The sequence below is a fragment of the Octopus sinensis genome, linkage group LG1 (genome assembly GCF_006345805.1).
Source record: "Octopus sinensis linkage group LG1, ASM634580v1, whole genome shotgun sequence".
Taxonomy (NCBI): domain Eukaryota; kingdom Metazoa; phylum Mollusca; class Cephalopoda; order Octopoda; family Octopodidae; genus Octopus; species Octopus sinensis.
In genome coordinates, this window is record NC_042997.1 from 102,025,051 (window position 1) to 102,047,316 (window position 22,266).

Here is a 22,266-nt window from a genome sequence, read left to right on the forward strand (position 1 = left end):
AGGATAAAAATTTTTTCAGAAAAAAATTTCATCAAAAGTGGCAGCATATTAAAATACCTTTAAGGGTTAAAATTATAAACAATTTATAAACAAGGGCAAAAGAAAAATTTATTTCTATGCCAATATGCTGATAACAGACTTTAAATCGTCAATTTCCACATTTCATTATACATTCACCATAAATACACGTGCTGAAATCGAGGAAAGCTAGCCAACAGAATTTTCACTTAGGGACTGGTAACCACTATAAGTTGTGATTCAGAATAGTTCACACGTGTACTGAGGCTGGCTAAAAGATTTTACATTTAGATATAACTGGGGTACTTATGTATACTCATGACTCTTGCTTGTGCTTTTTTCCATGGGTGCGTATAGGTATTTCATTTATTTCCTATCGTATTTTCTACTGAAGAGGGAAGAATCCATAGGATTAATCCCGAAATTGATTCAATATAGAAATAACGAACTTTTAAAAAAATTGTGTTGGCTAGCTTTCCTCGATTTCAGTACAACATGTATTTATAATGAATGTATAATGAAATGTGGAAATTGACGATTTAAAGTCTGTTATCAGCATATTGGCATAGAAATAAAATTTTCTTTTGCCCTTGTTTATAAGTTGTTTATAATTTTAACCTTTAAAAGTATTTTAATATGCTGACACTTTTGATGAAATTTTTTTCTGAATAGTATATATACATATATATATATATGTGACAGTTTTCCATACAGATTACATCTATGAAATTCATTCACAAGGCATTGGTCAATGCTGAGGACTGTTGTAAAAGACACTTGCCCAAGATGTCTCACAGTGGGATTAAATCCCAAAACATTTGGTGCAAAGTAAATTTCTTAATGACACAGCCATGCTCATACCTAAAAAGATTCAACATTTATAATCTGCTCATTGTGCTTCTTATCCTAAGCATTTTGTGTTGTAAGTACAAATGAAAATAGACAATCCTACCACATGCAACCTGTACAGACATATGTTTAGATTTTTTTTATTGCCTTCATATCTGATTTACTATGTAAGGTCTTTAATATATTTTTGCATGTAAGTTATATGAATAGAAAGAATTAAAAGAAAAGTCATTTTGTAAAATGCAGTTTTAGTTTCTCCTGATGGATGAAAACAAAGTTTCAGGATTTAAATACGCATACATATTCACACACAAATACTGGCAAGTATTTGTGCATGCATACATACATACATACATACATACATACATACATACATACATACATACATACATACATACATACACACATACATAAATGCATACATAAACACATACATATAAAAACATATGCATGCATACATACATACATACATACATACATACATAGAGAATGTCTAGATATGCAACTATATGCATGAAAATACATACATAAAACAAAGCATACAGATCTGCACATATACATACATACAAAAATACCCTGTTGTCGTTGAAATTTCAGTGAAGGAGCCTTGGATCTAGGTTAGAAACTGGCTCTTTCTCTATTGGCAAGATATCTTGAAATAAAACTGAATAATGAGTGAATGACATACGTACATACATGCATTCATACATACATACATACATACATACATACATACTTATGTACATACATACATACATACATACATACTTATGTACATACATACATATATACATACATACATGCATGCATACATACACAAATGCAAACACACACACATACATACATACATAAATACATACATACATACATACATCATTGCAATATCTGGAACAACAAAAATCTGCAAGATTTAAAGGATGATGAACAAAACAAGCTGCTTTCATTCAGACCCTTGCTGCCAACAAGAAGGGTGATCAAAAGATATTCTAAAAAAAAAAAAAAATGAAGAGAAGAACATACATACATATATAAAATAAAATGAATCTTTATCACAACTTCCAACAATGAATCTTCAGCTTTTTGATCAACTTGAACTACCAGGTTCCTTTAATTAGCATGCAAGTGGCTGAGTATTCCAGAGCTATGTCTACTTTCAATATAATTCTCAAGTGGGATCAGCATGACAGTGTGACAAAGTAGAACTTTTGACTTAGAGGTACAATTCATCTGCCAGGATCCTAAAGATTTTTTAGGTACCTATATCAACTCACAAGTCTTATTATATAAGGCCTTCAAATTATTTTTATACATACACTAGCTATTTTGACCCATGCTTCGCTTGGGTTTTGGTGGTGGTGTTGTTTTGTGCATGTTGTCTCCTTTTCCCTTTCTTCTTTTGTTCGTCTTCTTTGCCTGGTTCTTTCTATTGCCGTCTTCTTTACCCCACTTTCCCAAATCCCCCAAATTTTTACACCCATAATTAAAGATAACTGCCTCTAGCCTCTGCAGCAGCACGAAAAGCCACCATTATTCAAACAGCGCAACCTGTCCATCCCATAAAACTCAATTTTTCCCACATTCCTCACCATAGCAATCAAACGGTAGCCCTGAGCGACTTGCAACCCTCCTCACACCATTGTCCACCCCATTTTACCCTCCAGTGTAAATTTTGGCACCAATCCGACCCCATCTAGCGGCCCTTAAACCATTCCCATTCCAAAATGAGACAAATAATCAAGACATCAAACAACTTTTTTGCATTTCAGCTTTATAGATATTGATGAGGCTATAAGAAATGCCTTAGATACGGAAGCAAACTTCTTAGCCATTCAGCCATATTGTTCCAACATATTAATATATACTAAAATGATATGTATGTAGGTATGTATGTCTTTCTCTCTCTCTCAATCTCTTTCCTGCTCTCTCTGTCTATCTATCGAAACACACACACACACATGCACACGCATGCACGTACACACACACACACACACACACACACACACACACACACACACACACACACACACACACACACACACAGCTCAGTCTCACTTGTTGTAAGGGAGCTTGTCTTCTTTGTCAATCATTAGATAAGTGCCTCCCCATGGCTAAGAGTTTTTTCTGATTCTTATTTCTAGCAATGCTGGTGCTGACTACCATCATTAGTCACCTGAGTGATGCCTGTACAGGTGCCTTTCGGTAGTAAATTGCAAATTAGCCACCTTAATAATTTTTATACACGCATGCACGCACATACACACACATTATATATATATGTATATATATATATGTGTGTGTGTGTGTGTGTGCGCGTGTGTATATGTATGTGTATATATATATATATATATATATATATATATATATATAGATTTTCCATACACATAATCAGACTAATAACCTGGTGTAGAACTCAATATACATATGACTGAAAACACATTTGATGAGTATAGAGTAGTAATAGGAACAGAGAGATGACATTGGAAAAAAAAACAAAGGTTATGTAATGAACTTCATTTGCTTATATATATATATGCATATATATTTAAATCTGTGTGTGTATCACTCTCACTGTATGTGTGTGGGTATATATATATATATATATATATATACACACACACAGGCAGATATGTGTATATATGTGTGATGTGTGTGTGTTTGCGTGCATGCATGCATATGTGTGTGTGTATTATGTATAACGTAAGTCAGATGGGTGACAAGTTATAGAAGCTTTGGTGTCAGTGACATACATGCATACCTACATACACACACACTCAGACACACACACACACACACACACACACACACACACACACACACATACAACCCCCTTCCCTCAGAAATTATTGCATTGTAATTCTCCAATAGCTTCAACTTTGTATACTTTAAAACCTGTATGCATTCACACATACACAATGACAACTGCTACAAACACTTAATTCATATACATTTACAAGAAAGTGCAATATCATTCATAATTACATAACAAATACAATATAAGACAGAAAATTTAGCAAAAATTTCTTATATTCAAATTTAAGTTTTGCAATTAAAAAGTAATTCAAGTATTCAGTATTTTCAGTAACAGATAAGAGGTGGGGATAAAATACTTGAATGGGTTATATTTTTTTTTTAATTAACTCTTAATAATATATTGTAATATTTTGATTAGATATTAAGTTTTCTATCAAATTGCTCATAAAGAAATAGAGAGAGAGAGAGAGAAATCACTTTTAAAAGTACTGTGAAGGTGTATACAAACTTCGACTTCTCTAAGAATGGTTAATTATATAAGAACTTACCTAAATCCACAGCTTAAATTTTGATAAAAATATATTTAAAAAACTTTAATAAAAGTATATATTCCTTTTGGGAGTGAGCGAACAAGAAGTAACTGTACTAACTAAGGAGTTGGAAAGATAAGTTCCTTCAACAGGTAAGATAAGAAGTGGCTATTGAACTGAATGTCTGACAGAAGGATGCCAGTAAGATTAAATTAAGAAAAAAAAAAAAAAAAATCAGCTGTAGGCACTACTTAGAAGGTTCCCACACTTGACATACAGAACACCTCTGTATATTAATACCTATATACATATATTCATACATATGTACATACACACGTACATACATATATACATACATACTTTATATATATATATATATATATATATATATATATATATATATATATATACATATATATATATATATATTATATATATATATATATATATATATATATATATATATATATATAATATATATATATATACTACACATATACATATATGTATGTGTATATAATATAAGTATGTATATATATATATATATATATATATATATATATGTATTTATAACTGTATATATATATATATATATATATATATATATATATATATATATATATGCATTTAAAAATGTTTATATATATATATATATATATATATATGCATTTAAAAATGTATATATATACACACACTCATATATATATATATATATATATATATATATATTCAGACACACATGCATACTTACATACATATATACATACATGATATATACAAATACATAGACATATACTAACTAATATGAAGATGGAAGAAAAGTAGTTACACAAAAGTTTCTGTTATTAAGTTTCTTCTTTTTTTTTCCTGTATTTTCTTTTTTTTTATGTGAACATTTTCTTTACATCCATCTGTCAACATTGGCCAGTAGCTAGAAGTTGAAGCCATTTAAACTTTCCAGCAGGACATAGTAAGTAATAAGCAGATTGGTATGCATGTGTATGAGAGTGTGGTGGCAGAACGAGATACAAAGATTTCTGAGTGAGTAAGAGTTTCTTATAGATTTTTTTTCTTAAGGTGGCAAGCTAGCATAATCATTAGCATTTTCGGATAAAATGCTTAGCAGTATTTCTTTTGGCTCTTTACACTCTGAGTTCAAATACTGCCGAGGATGACTTTGCCTTTCATGCTCTCAGGGTCGATAAAATAAAGTACCAGTCAAGTACTGGCATCTCTGTAATTGATTTACCCTCCTTCTAAACCTGCTACCCTTGTGATAAAATTTGGAACAAGGGTACTAATCTGGCAGAATTGTTAACAAGTCAGACAAAATGTTAAGTAGCATTTCTCTGGCTGTATGTTCTGAGTTCAAATTCTGCCAATGTTGATTTTGCTTTTCATCTTTCAGGATTGATAAAATAAGTGCCAGTTGAGCACTGGGGTTAATATGATTGACTAGCGCACTCCCACAAAATTTCAGGTTTTTTACCTATAGTTGTAAAAAAAAAAAGATAGATTCAGGATTTTGGATCAGGTCAGGAGACTGAAGATGAATCATAAATCATAGGCTTACCTTCCTTTTAGCTTCATCAGTCTTAGAGGAAATTCAATCTTAAGGCATGAGCTCACTGGACAATTGTCTTGGGATTTCATTGTTCAAGGGGCCCCAGCTATAATTTATGTATGATGTGGCTTGCTGTCAGTAAATAAATACTATAGGGCCCAATGCTCTGATTTTCCTAGGGGCCTATAATGATACTAAGATGGCCCTGCTTGGAGGTCAAACAAAAACATTGCTCTTCTTCCACTGACAAAGCCAGTTGATCCTAACTAGGGATCAGTCAAAATTTAGGAGTAATATTTAAAGGTAATATTTAAAGTTGTGAGCAATGGTAATTGGATTCATCACCATCAATGTATTATCTCACTTATTTGATATCTTTTCGGCTTTAAATTTTACCTGAATGTTATGATGTAATCTATGAATGAATCAATAAAATTCTACAAAAACAGCTGTTGTAAATTTTAAGCCATATTTGTGCTCTCTTTTTATTCATATGCCACACCTAGAACCAACCACAGAGTTGGATCTACAGTTTATATCAGATTTGGTACTTACATATCTACAGTAGCCTACCAAACTTGATAACTTTACTGTTGTTTTCCTTACTGAGAACCCTATGTTATTGGCTTCCTACATGTTGATGTGCCTAGATTCTATTGAATCCTATAACTAACTTAATTTCATTTAATTTGCACACACACACACACACACACAAACAATGCTCAACCACATATTTTACTAATGATGCTCCAGGAATTGAGGGAACTGGGCTACGAAGTTCTTCCCCAGCTAGCAGACATTTCTCCTACTGACTACCACTTTTTAGGCACCTTGATGGTTTCCTGCGAGAAAAAGAGTTCAAAAATCAAACAGATGCTGAAAGTGTGTTCAAAGGGTCTATGAGCTCCAGAACTCGAGATTTTTATTTTACTGGAATAAACAAACTTGAAACTTGTTGGCAAAACTGTGTTGATTGTAATGGTACTTTAATGAATAAAATTTCCACATTATTGAAATATATTGATGAATTTCATGTTTCAAAATGTTGCTTACTTTTTACTCAGCCTGATATATACATCTTTATATATGTGTGTGTGTGTGTGTGTGTGTGTGTGTGTGTGTATATGTGTGTGTGTGTGTGTGTGTGTGTGTGTGTGTGTGTGTGTGTGTGTGTGTGTGTGTGTGTGTGTATGTGTTCACCTACTGATCTGGTGGACACACTAATCAAATTGATTACATCCTCATCAGGAAACAGGAAAGATGGCTACATATAAATGTCAAAACCTTCCCAGGAGAAGAATGCATCCCACAACATAGATTAGTAGTTAGCAATATCAGGATCAGGGCTAAATGGGTGTTCAGAAGATGACCAGCATGAAAAATATAAGGGTTTGGAAGCTTAAAGATCCTGCAAATGGACAGAGATTTAGAGACGTATTACTTGAAGATTTTGACGAAATAGAGGAGGATTTAGCATCACATGATTTGGAACACAACTAGAGGTTCCTACAGGACAACCTGTTGTGAGCTACTGACCAAATCTGTGGATGATGTAAAGCCCCCTCTTGACCCAAGGTAATGTTGTGGTGGAACAATGTAGTTGACAGGGTCATTAGGGAAAAGAAACAGGCATGGAAGGACTGGAAGAATGGTAGTAGCAGGGAGTTGTATCAGATTGACAGAAGGGAAGGGTAACAGATAAGAAAATATTTGCCAATGTTCTGCATTGTGAGGACCAAAGACTTGAAGTGTTTCATGTTACAAAACAGTGTATGAGAGAGAATCGTGGTGTCAAAGGAGAGAAATATGTCTGCATGAATGATGGCTCACTAGCATTTAATGAGTTTGTAAAGAGAGAGATTTGGAGATGCAACTATGAAAGGTTGCTAAATGAAGAGAATGAATGGGAGAAAGAGATTCTGCCAAATATCAATCCAACAGAGGGACCAGCTATCCGAAGTGACAGTACCTTGGTAGATAAAGCAATTAAGAGTATGAAGACAGGGAAAGCCCCCCACCCCCCGGCCCATCAGGAATCACTGCAGAGATGCTTAAATATCTGGCAGAGTTGGCTATAGTCTGGTCACCCATATAGTCAATCAGGTGATACATGAAGGAGTCATACCCAGTGACTGGTGCAGCAGCACCATAGTCAACTGCTACAAAGGTAAAGGTGATGCATTAGATACGAATAATATTCATCATAGTCCTTCAGGTAATAACAGAGGAATTCAAGACAGGATACTCATGGGAGCTCCTCTATGCTGATGACATTGCTCTAATAGCTGAATCAAGTTGTTGGGTCAGGTAATGAAAGTCATGGAGAGAGTCATAGCCCAACTAATTAGGAAGAGAGTCAGTTTAGACGAGATGCAGTTTGGGTTTGTGCCAGCACCATTGATGCTATATTTCTGGTAAGGCAACGGCAGGAGAAATACATAGCCAAAGATAAACCTCTGTATCTGGCTTTTGTTGACATGGAGAAAGTCTTTGACAGGGTCCCCTGATCTCTTATATGGTGGTCAATGCAGAAACTAGGGATAGATGAGTGGTTAGTGAGAGCTGTACAAGCTATGTACAGGGATGCTGTCAGTAAGGTGAGGGTTGGCAACAAGTATAGTGAAGAATTCCGAGTAGAGATAGGGGTCCACCAAGGATGTATCCTCAGACCCTTTTATTCATCATAGTCCTCCAGGTAATAACAGGAATTCAAGACAGGATACTATGCTGATGACATTGCTCTAATAGCTGAATCACTTTCAGAACTAGAGGAGAAGTTTCAGGTGTGGATGCAAGCTCTAGAATCAAAGGGCCTTAGGGTTAACCTAGTAAAAGCCAAAGTCTTAGTAAGTTGGAAGGCTGTCAAATCACAAATCCCTTCAGGTAGATGGCTCTGCTCAATCTGTAGAAAGGACATATGTAGAAACTCCATAAGATGTATCCAGTGTAAGCTATGGACACATAAGAGGTGCAGCAATATCAAAGGAAGATTAACTGGGAAAACAGCTGTGTAAAAAGTGTCACACCCTAGCGGTATTGGGAATCTGTGGAAGTGGTAGGCCCAGAAGACCTGGGATGAAGTGGTGAAGCACAATCTTCAAACGTTGGGCCTCTTGGAGTTGATAACAAGTGACCAAGATCTTTGGAGATATACTGTGGTTGGTGTTAGGAAGGGCGGCCAGCTGTAGAAACTTTCTCAGATCAGATTGGAGCCAGGTGCAGCCTTCTGGCTTGCCAGTCCTCAGTCAAACTGTCCAATTCATGCCAGCAAGGAAAGCAGATGTTAAATGATGACGACGATGATGATATGTATCTATCTATCTATCTATCTATATGTATACACACACACACATATACATATATATAAACATATATATATACATACATATATATATATATATATATATATATATATATATATATATTATATATATATATATATAAACTATATATATATATATATACATACATACATATAAACATATATATATATATATACATACATACATACATATAAACATATATATATATATACATACATACATACATATAAACATATATATATACATACATATATATATATACATACATACATACATATATATACATACATACATACATACATATATATACATACATATATAATATATATATATATATATAATATATATATATATATATATATATATATACATATAATATATATATACATATGTATATATTCTTTTATTTGCTTCAGTTATTTGACTGCAGCCATGCTGGAGCATCACCTTTAGTTGAACAAATCAACCCCAGGACTTATTCTTTGCAAGCCTAGTCTCTTCTAATAGTCTCTTGTGACAAATGGTTAAGTCACAGGAACATAAACAAACCAGTATTGGTTGTCCAGCATTAATGGGGGGACAGACCCAGACACATAAACGCACACACACACACACACAACAGGTTTCTTTCAGTTTCCATCTACCAAATCCATCCACAAGGCTTTGGTTGGCCTGAGGCTATAGTAAAAGACACTTGCCCAAAATGCCACACAGTGGAACTGAACCCGGAATCGTATGGTTGGTAAGCAAGTTTACTTACCACATACCCACTCCTGCAACTATGATATATATATATATATATATATATATATATAGGGAGAGTTTACGAAAAAAACAAAAGACGAAGACATATATATATATATATAATGTTCTAGTTGATGATAGTATAGAGATATGTATACATATACACACACACACACACACACACATATTTAGTACAAGCACACGAAGGAACAACGATCAATATAATGATGTTTATGCTTATTTTTAACATGGTCATGCACAATAGAATGTGACATGCTTTTGCTGTGGGATCTTGTCTCTGTGAAAAAGAAAATTTCTCTATTTGTATTTTGTGTGAAAACACAGGAGACAGATGTCACTTGGAGCTTGTGTATTTTTACACTTATTCTATAGAGAAAAAACATTTTTCTGTGAGATAAATTCAAAATCCAGCAATGAATGTATTTTCACACACACACACACACACACACACACACACACACACACACACATATTTGTTTCATGATGGAATCAATATTAGTTCAGAACATAGCATATGATCATTGGTCCTTCCTGAGCCATAGGTTTATAGTCTGGTTTTCCAGATTCTGTGGTGTATATATTTCCTCTATCATAGATGTAATGCTAGTCCATCGCAAGATTACTCATTTTTGCCAGCTGAGTGGACTAGAGAAATATGAAATGAAATGTTTTGCTCAACAGCACAATGCACCTTGGTCCACGAATCAAAGCCATTATCTTATGGTCATGCTCTAATCACTAAGACAAATGCCTCTATATTAGTTCAGAATAGCATTCTGTATAATTTAATTAACATGGATATACTGCAGAAAGCCACATTAAGTAAGATATACAGAATGATACATCCATCCATTATATATATACATATATATTATCTGCAAAGTATAGTATTAAATATCCATCATGTATCACGCGACTGGGCTAGATTTTATTTTTGTTTTCTGTTATATGGTGGATGTGTCTTACCTCTCAAAGATTTGAGTTATATTATTATTATTATTAGACTTACATCTTAGACTTATATTCTAGAACTTGTATTTTTATATTGTCTATTAGATCTACTGTTATTCGGTTTTTCTATTTTAATTGTATTTCTTAAATATATATTTACTCCTGTATACACAAACACACACACACACACGCACACACATACTTACATACATACACACAAAAGCATATATACACACACACACAAATCTTTATGACATGTATGTCTCAACATCTCTATCATCAATAGTACTATATTTATTTCCTTCTCTTGTAGCACAGGCCACTTACTGATAAAGCAACAAAATTTTCAACTTACCAACAGTTGTCTACTTTTAAGGTTTCTTATACAAGTATATACAAGTTAGTATATGTATATTCATACACACACGCGTGTACGCACATAAATATATTATATATTAATAGGCGATACTTGATGTTAGCTGATATACAAATGTAAATAAATACTAGTTACAAAACATGCACCACTTCAGATGTCTACTTCAAGAATTAAAGTATGGAACTCAAACATAAAATTAATTCCTTCTCCAACCTTCAGCCTAGCCCAAACCTTAACCCTCATCTCAACCTTAGCCCTCAAAATTACCATTAATAGATAGCAAATTAACAGAAGAGTATATATATATATATATATATATATTATATATATATATATATATATATACAGATGGGGGTATTTCAACATTTTTTATCTTCAAATTTGACCTGGAATGTCAACTCTCTACAACAAATATTGAAAAAATAAAACTGTCATACAATGCCTCCATTCAGCTGCTGCAAATGCCATCGATAGCTTAAATCCACTAAATTTATCAAAAACAGAGTGAATTCTAAACCAATTGCATTTCACACATGCACATGTTTACACTGCATTTCTCACATACAAATTCTCAATAAAAGTATGTCCCTATGCACATTACAGTCTTGAATATTAGGATTCTTAAGCCTGGTTATCCAGTTTCCATGGTGTATAAGTGACCAAAATCATATTTCCCCTAAATGGTACACCAGTCCATTGCTGGGTTACTCATTTACAGCTAAGTGAACTGGAGTAATGTGAAATGAAGTGTTTTCCTCAAAAATACAATGCATCACCCAATCCAGGGATTGAAATCATGATCTTGCAATCATGAGTGCAAGATCTTAATCACTAAACCACATGCCTTCACTCTGGATGACAAGTAAATAGAAATATTGGTTTCAAATTTTGACATAAGGCCAGTAATTTTGGGGAAGAGCATAAATCAAATTACATCAACTCCAGTGCTCAACTGATACTAATTTTATCGACCCTGAAAGTATTACAGGCAAATTTGACCATGGCAGAAATTGAATTCGGAATGTAAAAATGGATGAAAATCCATTAAGCACTTTGCCTGGTCTGATTATGATTGTGCCAGCTCACTACCTTAAGTGAAATGAAACACTGGTTTCAAATTTTGGCACGAGGCTAGCAAGTTCAGGGGAGGATGTCAGTCAATTAGATCAACCCCAGTGCTCAACTGGTACTTACAATATTGACCCCAAAAGAATGAAAGGCAAAGTCGACCTCAGCTGCATTTGAACTCAGAACATAAAGCAAGATGAAATACTGCTAATCATTTTGCCTGGTGTGCTAATGATTCTACCAGTTCTGCCTTATAGACAAATAAAAATATTTTTTTCTACTCTAGGCATAAGGCCCAAAATTTTGGGGGAAGGGGCCAGTTGATTAGATCGACCCCAGTATGCAACAGATACTTAATTTATCGATTCCGAAAGGATAAAAGGCAAGGTTAACCTCGGTGGAATTTGAGCTCAGAGCGTAAAGGCAGACGAAATACTGCTAAGCATTTTGCCTGGCATGCTAACGTTTTTTATTTCTTTATTGCCCACAAGGGGCTAAACATAGAGGGGACAAACAAGGACATACAAAGGGATTAAGTTGATTACATCGACTCCAGTATACAACTGGTACTTAATTTATCGACCCCGAAAGGATGAAAGACAAAGTTGATCTTGGCAGAATTTGAACTCAGAGCATAGCGGCAGACAAAATACTGCTAAGCATTTTACCCGGCCTGTTAACGTTTCTGCCAGCTTGCCACTTTGGCAAAAGTTGTATATTACAAATTGTAACATAAATCATTTAATTGTTTCCTTTTTGTGTAGTTTTTAACCAAGAATTTTAATCAAATAAATATTAGTTTCATGTAACAAAGGGAAAAGGTTAAGATTTTCCATTATAAGCTTTAAATTAAAGTTGACACTTTATAAATCTAAAATAAAAAAATTATGTACATTTCTTTAGCTTTTACTTCTTTCAGTCATTGGACTGCAGCCATACTGGGGGCACTGCTTGAAGGCTTTTAGTTCTTATTTTATATCTGGTACTTATTCTATTGGTCTCTTTTGCCACATTACTAAGTTACAGAGACATAAACACACCAACATTGACTGTCAAGTGGTGGGGGATGGGAAAAATATACACACAAAGAGACTACACATATACATATTTATATACACAACGGGCTTCCACATAGTTTCTGTCCACCAAATTTACTCACAAAACATTGGTTGGTCCCAAGCTACAGTAGAAGACATTTGCTCAAGATATTGCGCAGTGAGATTGAACCTAAAACCGCATGGTTGTAAAAAACAAGCTTTTTAATCATACAATGATGCCTACACCTATAAGCCATTCCTAATATTTTTCTATCTTAGATTTGTGCTTAACCCTGTAGCATTCAGGTTATTCAGTCAAATATAATGCTTATTTATTTACATTATATTGAATTAACTATGCATTGTCTTGTAGCTTCAAGATTTCAATGATGTGATTGTTTGTTTATAGAATGACATCATAGGGTCAGTTTGAAAAGCCAAGTCTAGTTGGTTTGAACATAAAACATATGTGGGCCAGATATGACCAGTCTAAATGCTAAAGAGTTAAATCCAATTTAATTTAAAGTATCCAATTTGATTTGATTTTAAAGTTTGCAATAAAAAAATCAATTGTTTTTCTTTGTCATGTACTACTAATATTCTTTTATTCTTTTACTTGTTTCAGTCATTTGACTGTGGTTATGCTGGAGCACTGCCTTATTCTTTGTAAGCCTAGTACTTATTCTATCGGTCTATTTTGCTGAACCGCTAAGTTATGGGGACACAAACGCACCAGCATTGATTGTCAAGCGATAGTGGGGGGACAAACACACATAAACACACACACACACACATATATACGACAGGCTTTTTTCAGTTTCTGTCTACCAAATCCACTCACAAGGCTTTGGTCGGCCCAAGGCTATAGTAGAAGACACTTGCCCAAGGTGCCACGCAGTGGGACTGAACCCAGAACCATGTGGTTGGTAAACAAGCTACTTACCACACAGCCACTCCTGTGCCTATATTAAAGATATTTTTAAAATCACAATAGCATTGAGGATTTCAGACATGAAAACAATGTAAAGTGATAAATAAAAAATATGAAACAATCTTTATACAGCTTTATACAGTCAAGAATCAAGTACTACAAAATATTGGAGACCTTGAAGGCAGTGAGCAGACAGAATTGTTAGCATAACAGGCAAAATGCTTAGTGGTATTTTGTCCATCTTAATGTTCTGAGTTCAAATACCACTGAAGTTGACTGATGCTTTCATCCTTTCAAGGTTAATAAAATAAGTACCAACTGAGCACTCAGTTGATTTAATCAGCTTTCCCTCTCCCCTGAACTTGCTGACCTCATGCCAAAATTTGAAACCAATATTGGAGATTGGAGTGTAAATATCAGTTCACCCTTTGTCTGTCCTGTGTATCACATGTAATAAAATAAATAAACGCGCCCTTTTAAAGCCTAGCCAGGTTCATGGGCCCAGTTTCCCGGTTTCAGTGGCGTATGTGTTCCCCAGCTGGATGGGATGCCAGTCCATCACAGCGTTACTCATTTTTGCCAGCTGAGTGGACTGGAGCAACATGAATGAAGTGTTTTGCTCAAGAACACAACATGTTGCCCAGTCCAGGAATCGAAACTACAATCTTACGATCATGATGCTGACACTCTAACCACTAAGCCACATGCCTCTACTATCACATGTAATATACAGGACATATTTTCCTGGTATCCATGCATCGTATATGATTTACATTCCCAATTTTTTTAACCACTAGGGTAACTTGGCATTTATGAAAGGAAAGCTTTATATTACTCAAAACATATGAAACAAGGGCTTACTAAAAATTTGAAAACAAGGATGGCTGTTTAAGACAAACTTTTGAAAATGTTTTGGATAGGAAAAGGGTTAATATAGTAAATTATGTGTTTTACTGTGTAAAATTACTCAGTAAAATATGTTGTATAATGATAGGGATTTCATTAGAATGGTATAACCACAAAGTGAGACTGCATGGTATGGTAGATATGTAGTAAAATATTCTTTCCAATTTCCTTTATCTCAAGAAAATTACGGCTTAAAAAAGAAAATGTATTTGACTTTGGTTTGTCTGAAAGATGGAAAATGGTGTGCACATGTATCAAAACGTCCAGCATGCACCAGCTTTCATTGTTGACTCAGCAGTAAAGGTAAGTGTGACATAAAGCAGAAAAAAATAAGCAAAATGAAAGAGAAAAGAGTTTTTTTTAATGCTTTTACTTTCTAATTTGTGTTTTATTTTTCTTGTTCTGTTCTGAAACTTACATGTTAAGAAAGAAGAGAAAAAAAAAGATAGAACTCAAAATTAATTCACTCTACAGTTAAACTTTAAATTAGTTCCAATGAAAGGAAAATGTGATTGTAGTTAACAGATAAATAAAAAAATTAAAGAGAAAGAAAAACTGAGAAAGAAAAGAATAAGCACAGCTAAAATACAACATAGAAGAAAGGAGTATCACATGAAAGGAGAAGTGTTTAAAGAAAGAAGCAATTATATTTTAGGACATGATCTCCAAGTAAATTTGTCTTTTCCCTTATGTTCAACACTTTCTGTAGTTGACACAAACAAAAGTATGAACCTATTGACCACTATCTAACAAAACATATCCTTCTGTGTCCTGTCATTAACAATTAGATCTCCTCAAAACATTCCAGTGCTTTATCATACTTCTCAGTAAAATTAGCTAAAATTGGTTCTGTGTTTAAGGGACTTGTTATTTTGGCATTTTTTTTTCTTTTAGTTTTATGAAAAATTCAGGCATCTGCTCAAGTGCTTTGCAAATGTGTGCTATGGTGTCAGATATTTCTGTTTAACCCTATTGATACTAACTCTCCCGAGACCACACCTAGTTTTTATTTCAAAGTGATCTAAATTAACCCTTTAGGGTTCAGATTATTCAATCAAACATAATGTCTATTGATTCCCATTGATTTGAATTAATCATGCATTATCTCATATCTTCAAGATCTTGATGGTGTAATTACTTAATGTAGAATAACATTGTAGGGTAGGTGTGATAGCCTGGATCTGGTCAGTTTGAACATAAAACAGATTAGCTATTTTGGCCAGATATGGCCGGTTTAAATACTAAAGGGTTAAAAAGCTTTCATCAGAATTTTAGGTTTATTTTTGTTCTAAATACCAGTTTAATGACAGATGATTTACTAAATTCTTTTTCTAAAATTAATTAAAACAAACACAGTGTTTTCCAACAGACATATGATAGTAAAAGTGTTAAGGGGCTTTTCAATGTAGAAAAAATAAGTTCTTATTTGTAGACTTTAATGAAATTAAGGATATCTCTGAAGAGAAAGATCTTGCTGTGATCATTGATAGAGACTTGCATATTAATAATTATACTGTTGCTGCCTAGCAAAATTACATAATTTTGGAAGCAATAAAAAACGTTTTCAGTAATTAATAAAAATATCTGTAATACTTTTGAAGACTACTGTAGGATCACTCCTCAAAATTAGCAACATTATAACTATACTTCAAAGAGTTATTTCTTATAGAAAATATACAATGGAATACAACTAAATTGATTGTAATTTTCAAAGGTCTGCCGTATAAGACTAAAATTATAGTACTTCAATTACCCTAAGTTGATGAAAAAGAAAAATATGATATATTCCTACAGAAAGATAAGGAGAAAATTTAGCCTCAACAATGCGATATATTGGATTACATCAATCAACAATAAGCCATTGAAATAGAGTGAGAAAACTAACTAACAAGACACCTCCATTAAAATCTATAGAAACTTGAATCAATTACCAAAGGAAGTAAGATTGAAAGGCGACCAATCAAGTCAAAAATAAATTTGATAAATATTGGAACATTATGAAATATTTTTCTGATATATAGAAAAAAGATATTATGAACAAATTGGCATTTTCAAGTTTGGCTTAAAAGCTGTAAATAGCTGTATAGCAAAATGTTTTATATATATTAGTAATATAATGGATTTACAAACAACATTTAACTATTGCCTTGATTTATATTGTACCTAAATGAAATGTTTCAGCAAGAAATTGATAATGCTTTACTTTCAGTATCTTCAGTAAGATGTTCTTTTATAAATTCTATTTAATGAAGGCTAGGAATTTACTCTTTAGAACTATCCAGAGACACAAGAAAATAACATGATCAAACCAATGAAGAAAATTATGTGGTTTAACGAATTACTAGAAAAGCAGTCACATCTTACTCAACGAAATGCTAGTAATTCTTATGTAAGCTAGTAGATTAGCACTTGATCCTCTTCTCTATTCTTCAGTAAAGAGTCTCATAATTTTAAACTATGATTTCAAACTTTTCTTTCACTTTGTAACCTTATCAGTCACTTCAGGTAAGTAAGAGACAGTCTCTCATAATCAAGTCTGTGTGTCAGTTTTGGTTTACAGTTGGAACTATTTTGTTTCATCTATTTCCATTGATATGTTTAGAAAATACATGATCATTGGCTCCTCTAAGACAAATTTAGCAAAGAAGAAACTGAGTTTGAGTCTTTTTTTAAGGAAGGGAGCCCAGCAAATAGTCAAGTGTCTTTCATTGGATCTCCAGGACATGGACCAATGTACTGGCTGAATGCTTCTCTTGTAGGCAATGAACAACACAACTTTTCCTTTGTCTGAAAATATGCCAATGAGGGAACCTTTTTGTGGTCAATTTCTCTGGTAGGAATAATAATTAAATCTCCTTCAAACCACCTTAAAAATAAAAGGAAGTATGCACTGGACATATAGTCATGAATGTAAAAAAAATGGAATTGTCATGGCTAGATTGCGATCAGTGTTGACCTGAAGTTACATAACAACAGCAATAACTTTAATAAAGTGCATCTTATTAGATGGCTTGAAAAACGGAATATAAAAATGTGGAGTTCCTTGTGGACAGTTAGTTTAAGAGAAATAATAATTTCTTCATAATATTTGGCAAGATCAGAAATTTGAATTTGATATTAAGAAATAAAAAAAGGTGCATAGAATGTATATATTTAATTTCGACTGTTTACTTATTACAAAAGTTTTAAAATTTCTAGTCTTAGGTAGCCATATACAGCATGGTTTCATTCTTTTTAGAAATCATCAGTATGACATAATTTGAGGTGTATAATTCAAACATATCATGAAGTTGAACAAAGAATTTAAAGTAGATTATCATTTTTCTATATAATTCGGTATATCTAAAACATGTAACAGTTATCAAACTAATTTATAAAAAATTTCAAAGAAATAAATATAACCTTCCATAAATGTATTTTTCCATATTTTATTGAGATGAAGTATAGCAGGTTGTATGTAAATAAGTTGAAATCGTTTTCCTTTTTGTAGTTTTTAGTAATAGCTATGCAAAAACTTAAGGAAAAAATCCACTTACCTCTGATTTTTGTAAATTATCTTTCTTGCTGAATTCAACAATAAGTTTGTGAATTATGTAAAGAGAAATTATGAAGATGGGCAGTGAAGTAAGTATCCAACCAATTGTTTGTCTGATATCCCATTTCTTTTTAAGTGAAGAGCAGGCAAGTGCAATTCCTAAAGTACTGAGCACCTGAAGAAAGATTTGTAAAAGAAAGTTTCAGTTATCAATATTCATACATGCATGTACATGTATCATCTACATATGTGTATGTATATATATAAAATAAGTTAAAATGCATATTGTGTGTGTATATATATATGTATGTATATAATTTAGAGAAAAACCTCTATTAAGCAATTCTTCAATAGGGAAAGACATTATTCACACCATATAGAAAAATAAATATACTATAAAAACCTTATTTTAAAAACCAATAAAGTACATAAACAATAAATAGTAAATAGTAGTATTTATTATTTATTGTTTATGTACTTTATTGATTTTTAGAATAAGGTTTTTATAGTATATTTATTTTTCCATATGATGTGAATAACGTCTTTCACTATTGAATTGCTTAATAGAGGTTTTTCTTTAAATTATATAGATATATATTGTGAAATTTGAGTTAGAATAGGTAAATTGAATTTTTCCCTGTAAGTCTGGAATTATATTCCCTATTATTATTATTATCATGATATATATATATATATACACATATATATATATATATTTATTTATCAAAGCTAATAACACCAATACCAAATTCAGTCACAGTTTGACCCATGCTAAGTGACCAAATGATTTATCAACAAACATCCTTTCGTGAACCCTAAAATACCAAAAAACTAAACATATACAAAACATATCATGAAGTAAATATGACTCCTCATCTCTTTACACTTTAATTCCATGTCTATCTAAATCCTAAACAATAACAAAATACCCACATGAAAGCAAAATATATCATTTTATCATACTTTCTATCAACCCGCAACCTACAGACACATACTTTCCTCCCAACCTTCTTACATAGGTGTTTCTTCTATTTACATACACCACATTTAATTATCATAATCAAACTCCAACTCTCCAAATAAAAACAATTGGTCAAAAACAATATAACCAGAAAGAACTGAAATCAATCACAATCTGATGATGGGAAGCAAGCTAAAACTTTGAAGTCATTTGCCATAAAACAAACATTAATGTGTGTGTGTGTATATGTATGTGTATATATATATATATTTATATATATGCACATGTTACACACACACACATATATATACACACACAGACATACACATATATATGTATGCATGCTGTATGTGTGTGTGTGTGTGTGTATGTGTGTGTGTGTGTGTGTATACGTATGTTTGTATGTATGTAAAATGTTCTCTCAATCACCACAGTTCAAAATTTAAATGGAAAATGTAAAGCAAATACATAAATTTATAAATTCTTTTCAAGAAACAATCAATATTGAATGAAATAGTTAATAAAAGTATGTGCAAAACATAATTGATTTACCCTACTGCTATTCATAATTCTCTGCGGTAAGTTCATGTGTACTGCAGCAATTAAAATCAGGAAATAAAGCATAAAGAAATATTGATTTCTAAAGAGGAGTCCAAATTCTACTTCAAACAAAGTTCTACCTCTGCTGTAATTTGAACAACCTAATCTACATTATATGATGTAAAGGTTGCCAGAACATTACAACATACAAACTGGTATGACACTCAGAAGAAGAATGTCAGTACACCACCAACAATTCAGGAAATCATATGCAAGAAAGATATCCCAGAACAAATATCTAGATAGTTGTAGTGGACAGGTCTTACCTAAGTATTTTGTCTTCCCTTTCAGTTATAGTAGTGATTCAATAACAAAACAGCATTGGGCTCACAATCATGAGGTAGTGAGTTCAATTCCCATACAGGGCTGTGTGTTGTGTTCTCAGCTGTAGAAATGAGCTACAATGTCACTGGTGCCAAACTCTATCAGCCTTTGCTTTTCCTTTGGATAACATACGTAGCATGGAGAGAGGAGGCTGGTAAACATAGGTGACTGTTGGTCTTCTATAAAGAGCCTTGCCTGGACTTGTACCTCGGAGAGAAACTTTCTAGGTGCAAACCCATGGTCATTCATGACCGAAGGGGGTCTTTACACTTTACCCTTACACAAACGCACAAACTCATGCATGCACATGCATACATACTCATATACATACCCACATCCACATAGGTGGAAGGTTCAGTTTCAATGCATGGCATTTTGGGCAAGTGTCTTTTACTATAGTATTGGCCCAACTAAAGCCCAAAGAGTGGATCTGATAAACTGAACTTGAAAGAAGCCTGTCATATACATGTGTACGTATGTGTGTGTACACATGTGTATGCATGTGTGTGTGTGTGTGCATGCGCATGTGTGTGGACATGTGTAAGTGTAGCCCCATGAGTGGATCTGATATACTGAACTTAAAAGAAGCCTATCATATACATGTGTATGTATGTGTGTGTACACATGTGTATGCATGTGTCTGTGTGTGCATGCGCACGTGTATGGACATGAGTAAGAGTGTGTATTTTGATATCACATGTGGATTCTAAACAAATGTCTCTGTCATATAAGTTGTGTCATTTGTTTGCAATCTTCTGTGGAAACAAGCCCAATCATTGTGCTGTTCATGTTCAAAAGACTAGGGCAGCGTTATCTTGCTTGGAAACAGTAAGGGAAGGCAGCAGTCAAAAGCATCTGGCCTCAGAAAATCTGTTTCAGTGAATTTCATTTGACACTTACAAGCATAGAAAAGTGAATGTTAAAACTAATGATGATGATGATGATTATATATGTATATATATACACACACACACACACACACTCACACACATATATGTTTATATGTGTGTGTGTATATATATGTGTGTGTGTGTGCATGTGTATGTGTGTGTGTGCACATGCATGCATACATGTATGTGTGTGTGTATGAGCTGGTTTAACAGCCTGCCAAGCTGAACACAAGGATATATATTTTTGTTTCTTAGCATTCAAATAACTTTTTTCAGTAATGAAACCTTTGATTAAAAATGATTAAAAAGAATGAGATTAATTATTTGATTTTGTCACAAACAAGAAAAGGAAGTTTTTTAATATATAAAGATAAAATTTCTTTTATTTTGTTGCTAATCACAACCTACTATTTATCAAAATTTAGAAAGGAAAAAAAAAAAAGAAACCAGAAACTGTTCATAAAATTAGTGAATTTTTTGAGTGAGAAGAATTAAGAATTAGTATTCAAATTGAAGGTAACATACCTTGAAAATAATAAAATATACATTTCTGTGTTTTTCTGTATATTTTAGATAATCAGATAACACAACACTAATAGGTCTTGTGGCCTTTATGCATTTCACTGTAGCTTCTTAATACCGAGAGATTCTAAAGACTGTTGTGTCTTTGATGGTGTAAGTAACTGTTATCAGTTGAAGTAAGCAAGTAAATTTCAATGACCATGTGTAAGCTAATTAACTTGGCTACCACTAGATTAGCAACATGAAATATACAGTAAATAGTTTGCATACACTATGACAATGACTGGTGGTAATAATGGGCTTGAAAGATGCCAACAGTCTTTCTCACCTTCAATCCCTGGCATTAACCACTGAAAATGATACAC

At 33.1% G+C, this 22,266-nt stretch overlaps 1 protein-coding gene across 4 annotated transcripts in view; it reads right to left on the reverse strand.

Annotated features, from left to right (window-relative positions):
• Nucleotides 1-22,266, reverse strand: part of LOC115211848 — a 279,433-nt gene that overhangs the window by 95,355 nt on the left and 161,812 nt on the right. For all 4 annotated transcript variants that reach the window (XM_036503398.1, XM_029780571.2, XM_029780579.2 and 1 more), the window contains exon 12: nucleotides 18,606-18,779. In XM_036503398.1, the coding sequence (XP_036359291.1) occupies nucleotides 18,606-18,779 (174 nt within the window). The remainder of the gene's footprint in view (nucleotides 1-18,605; nucleotides 18,780-22,266) is intronic.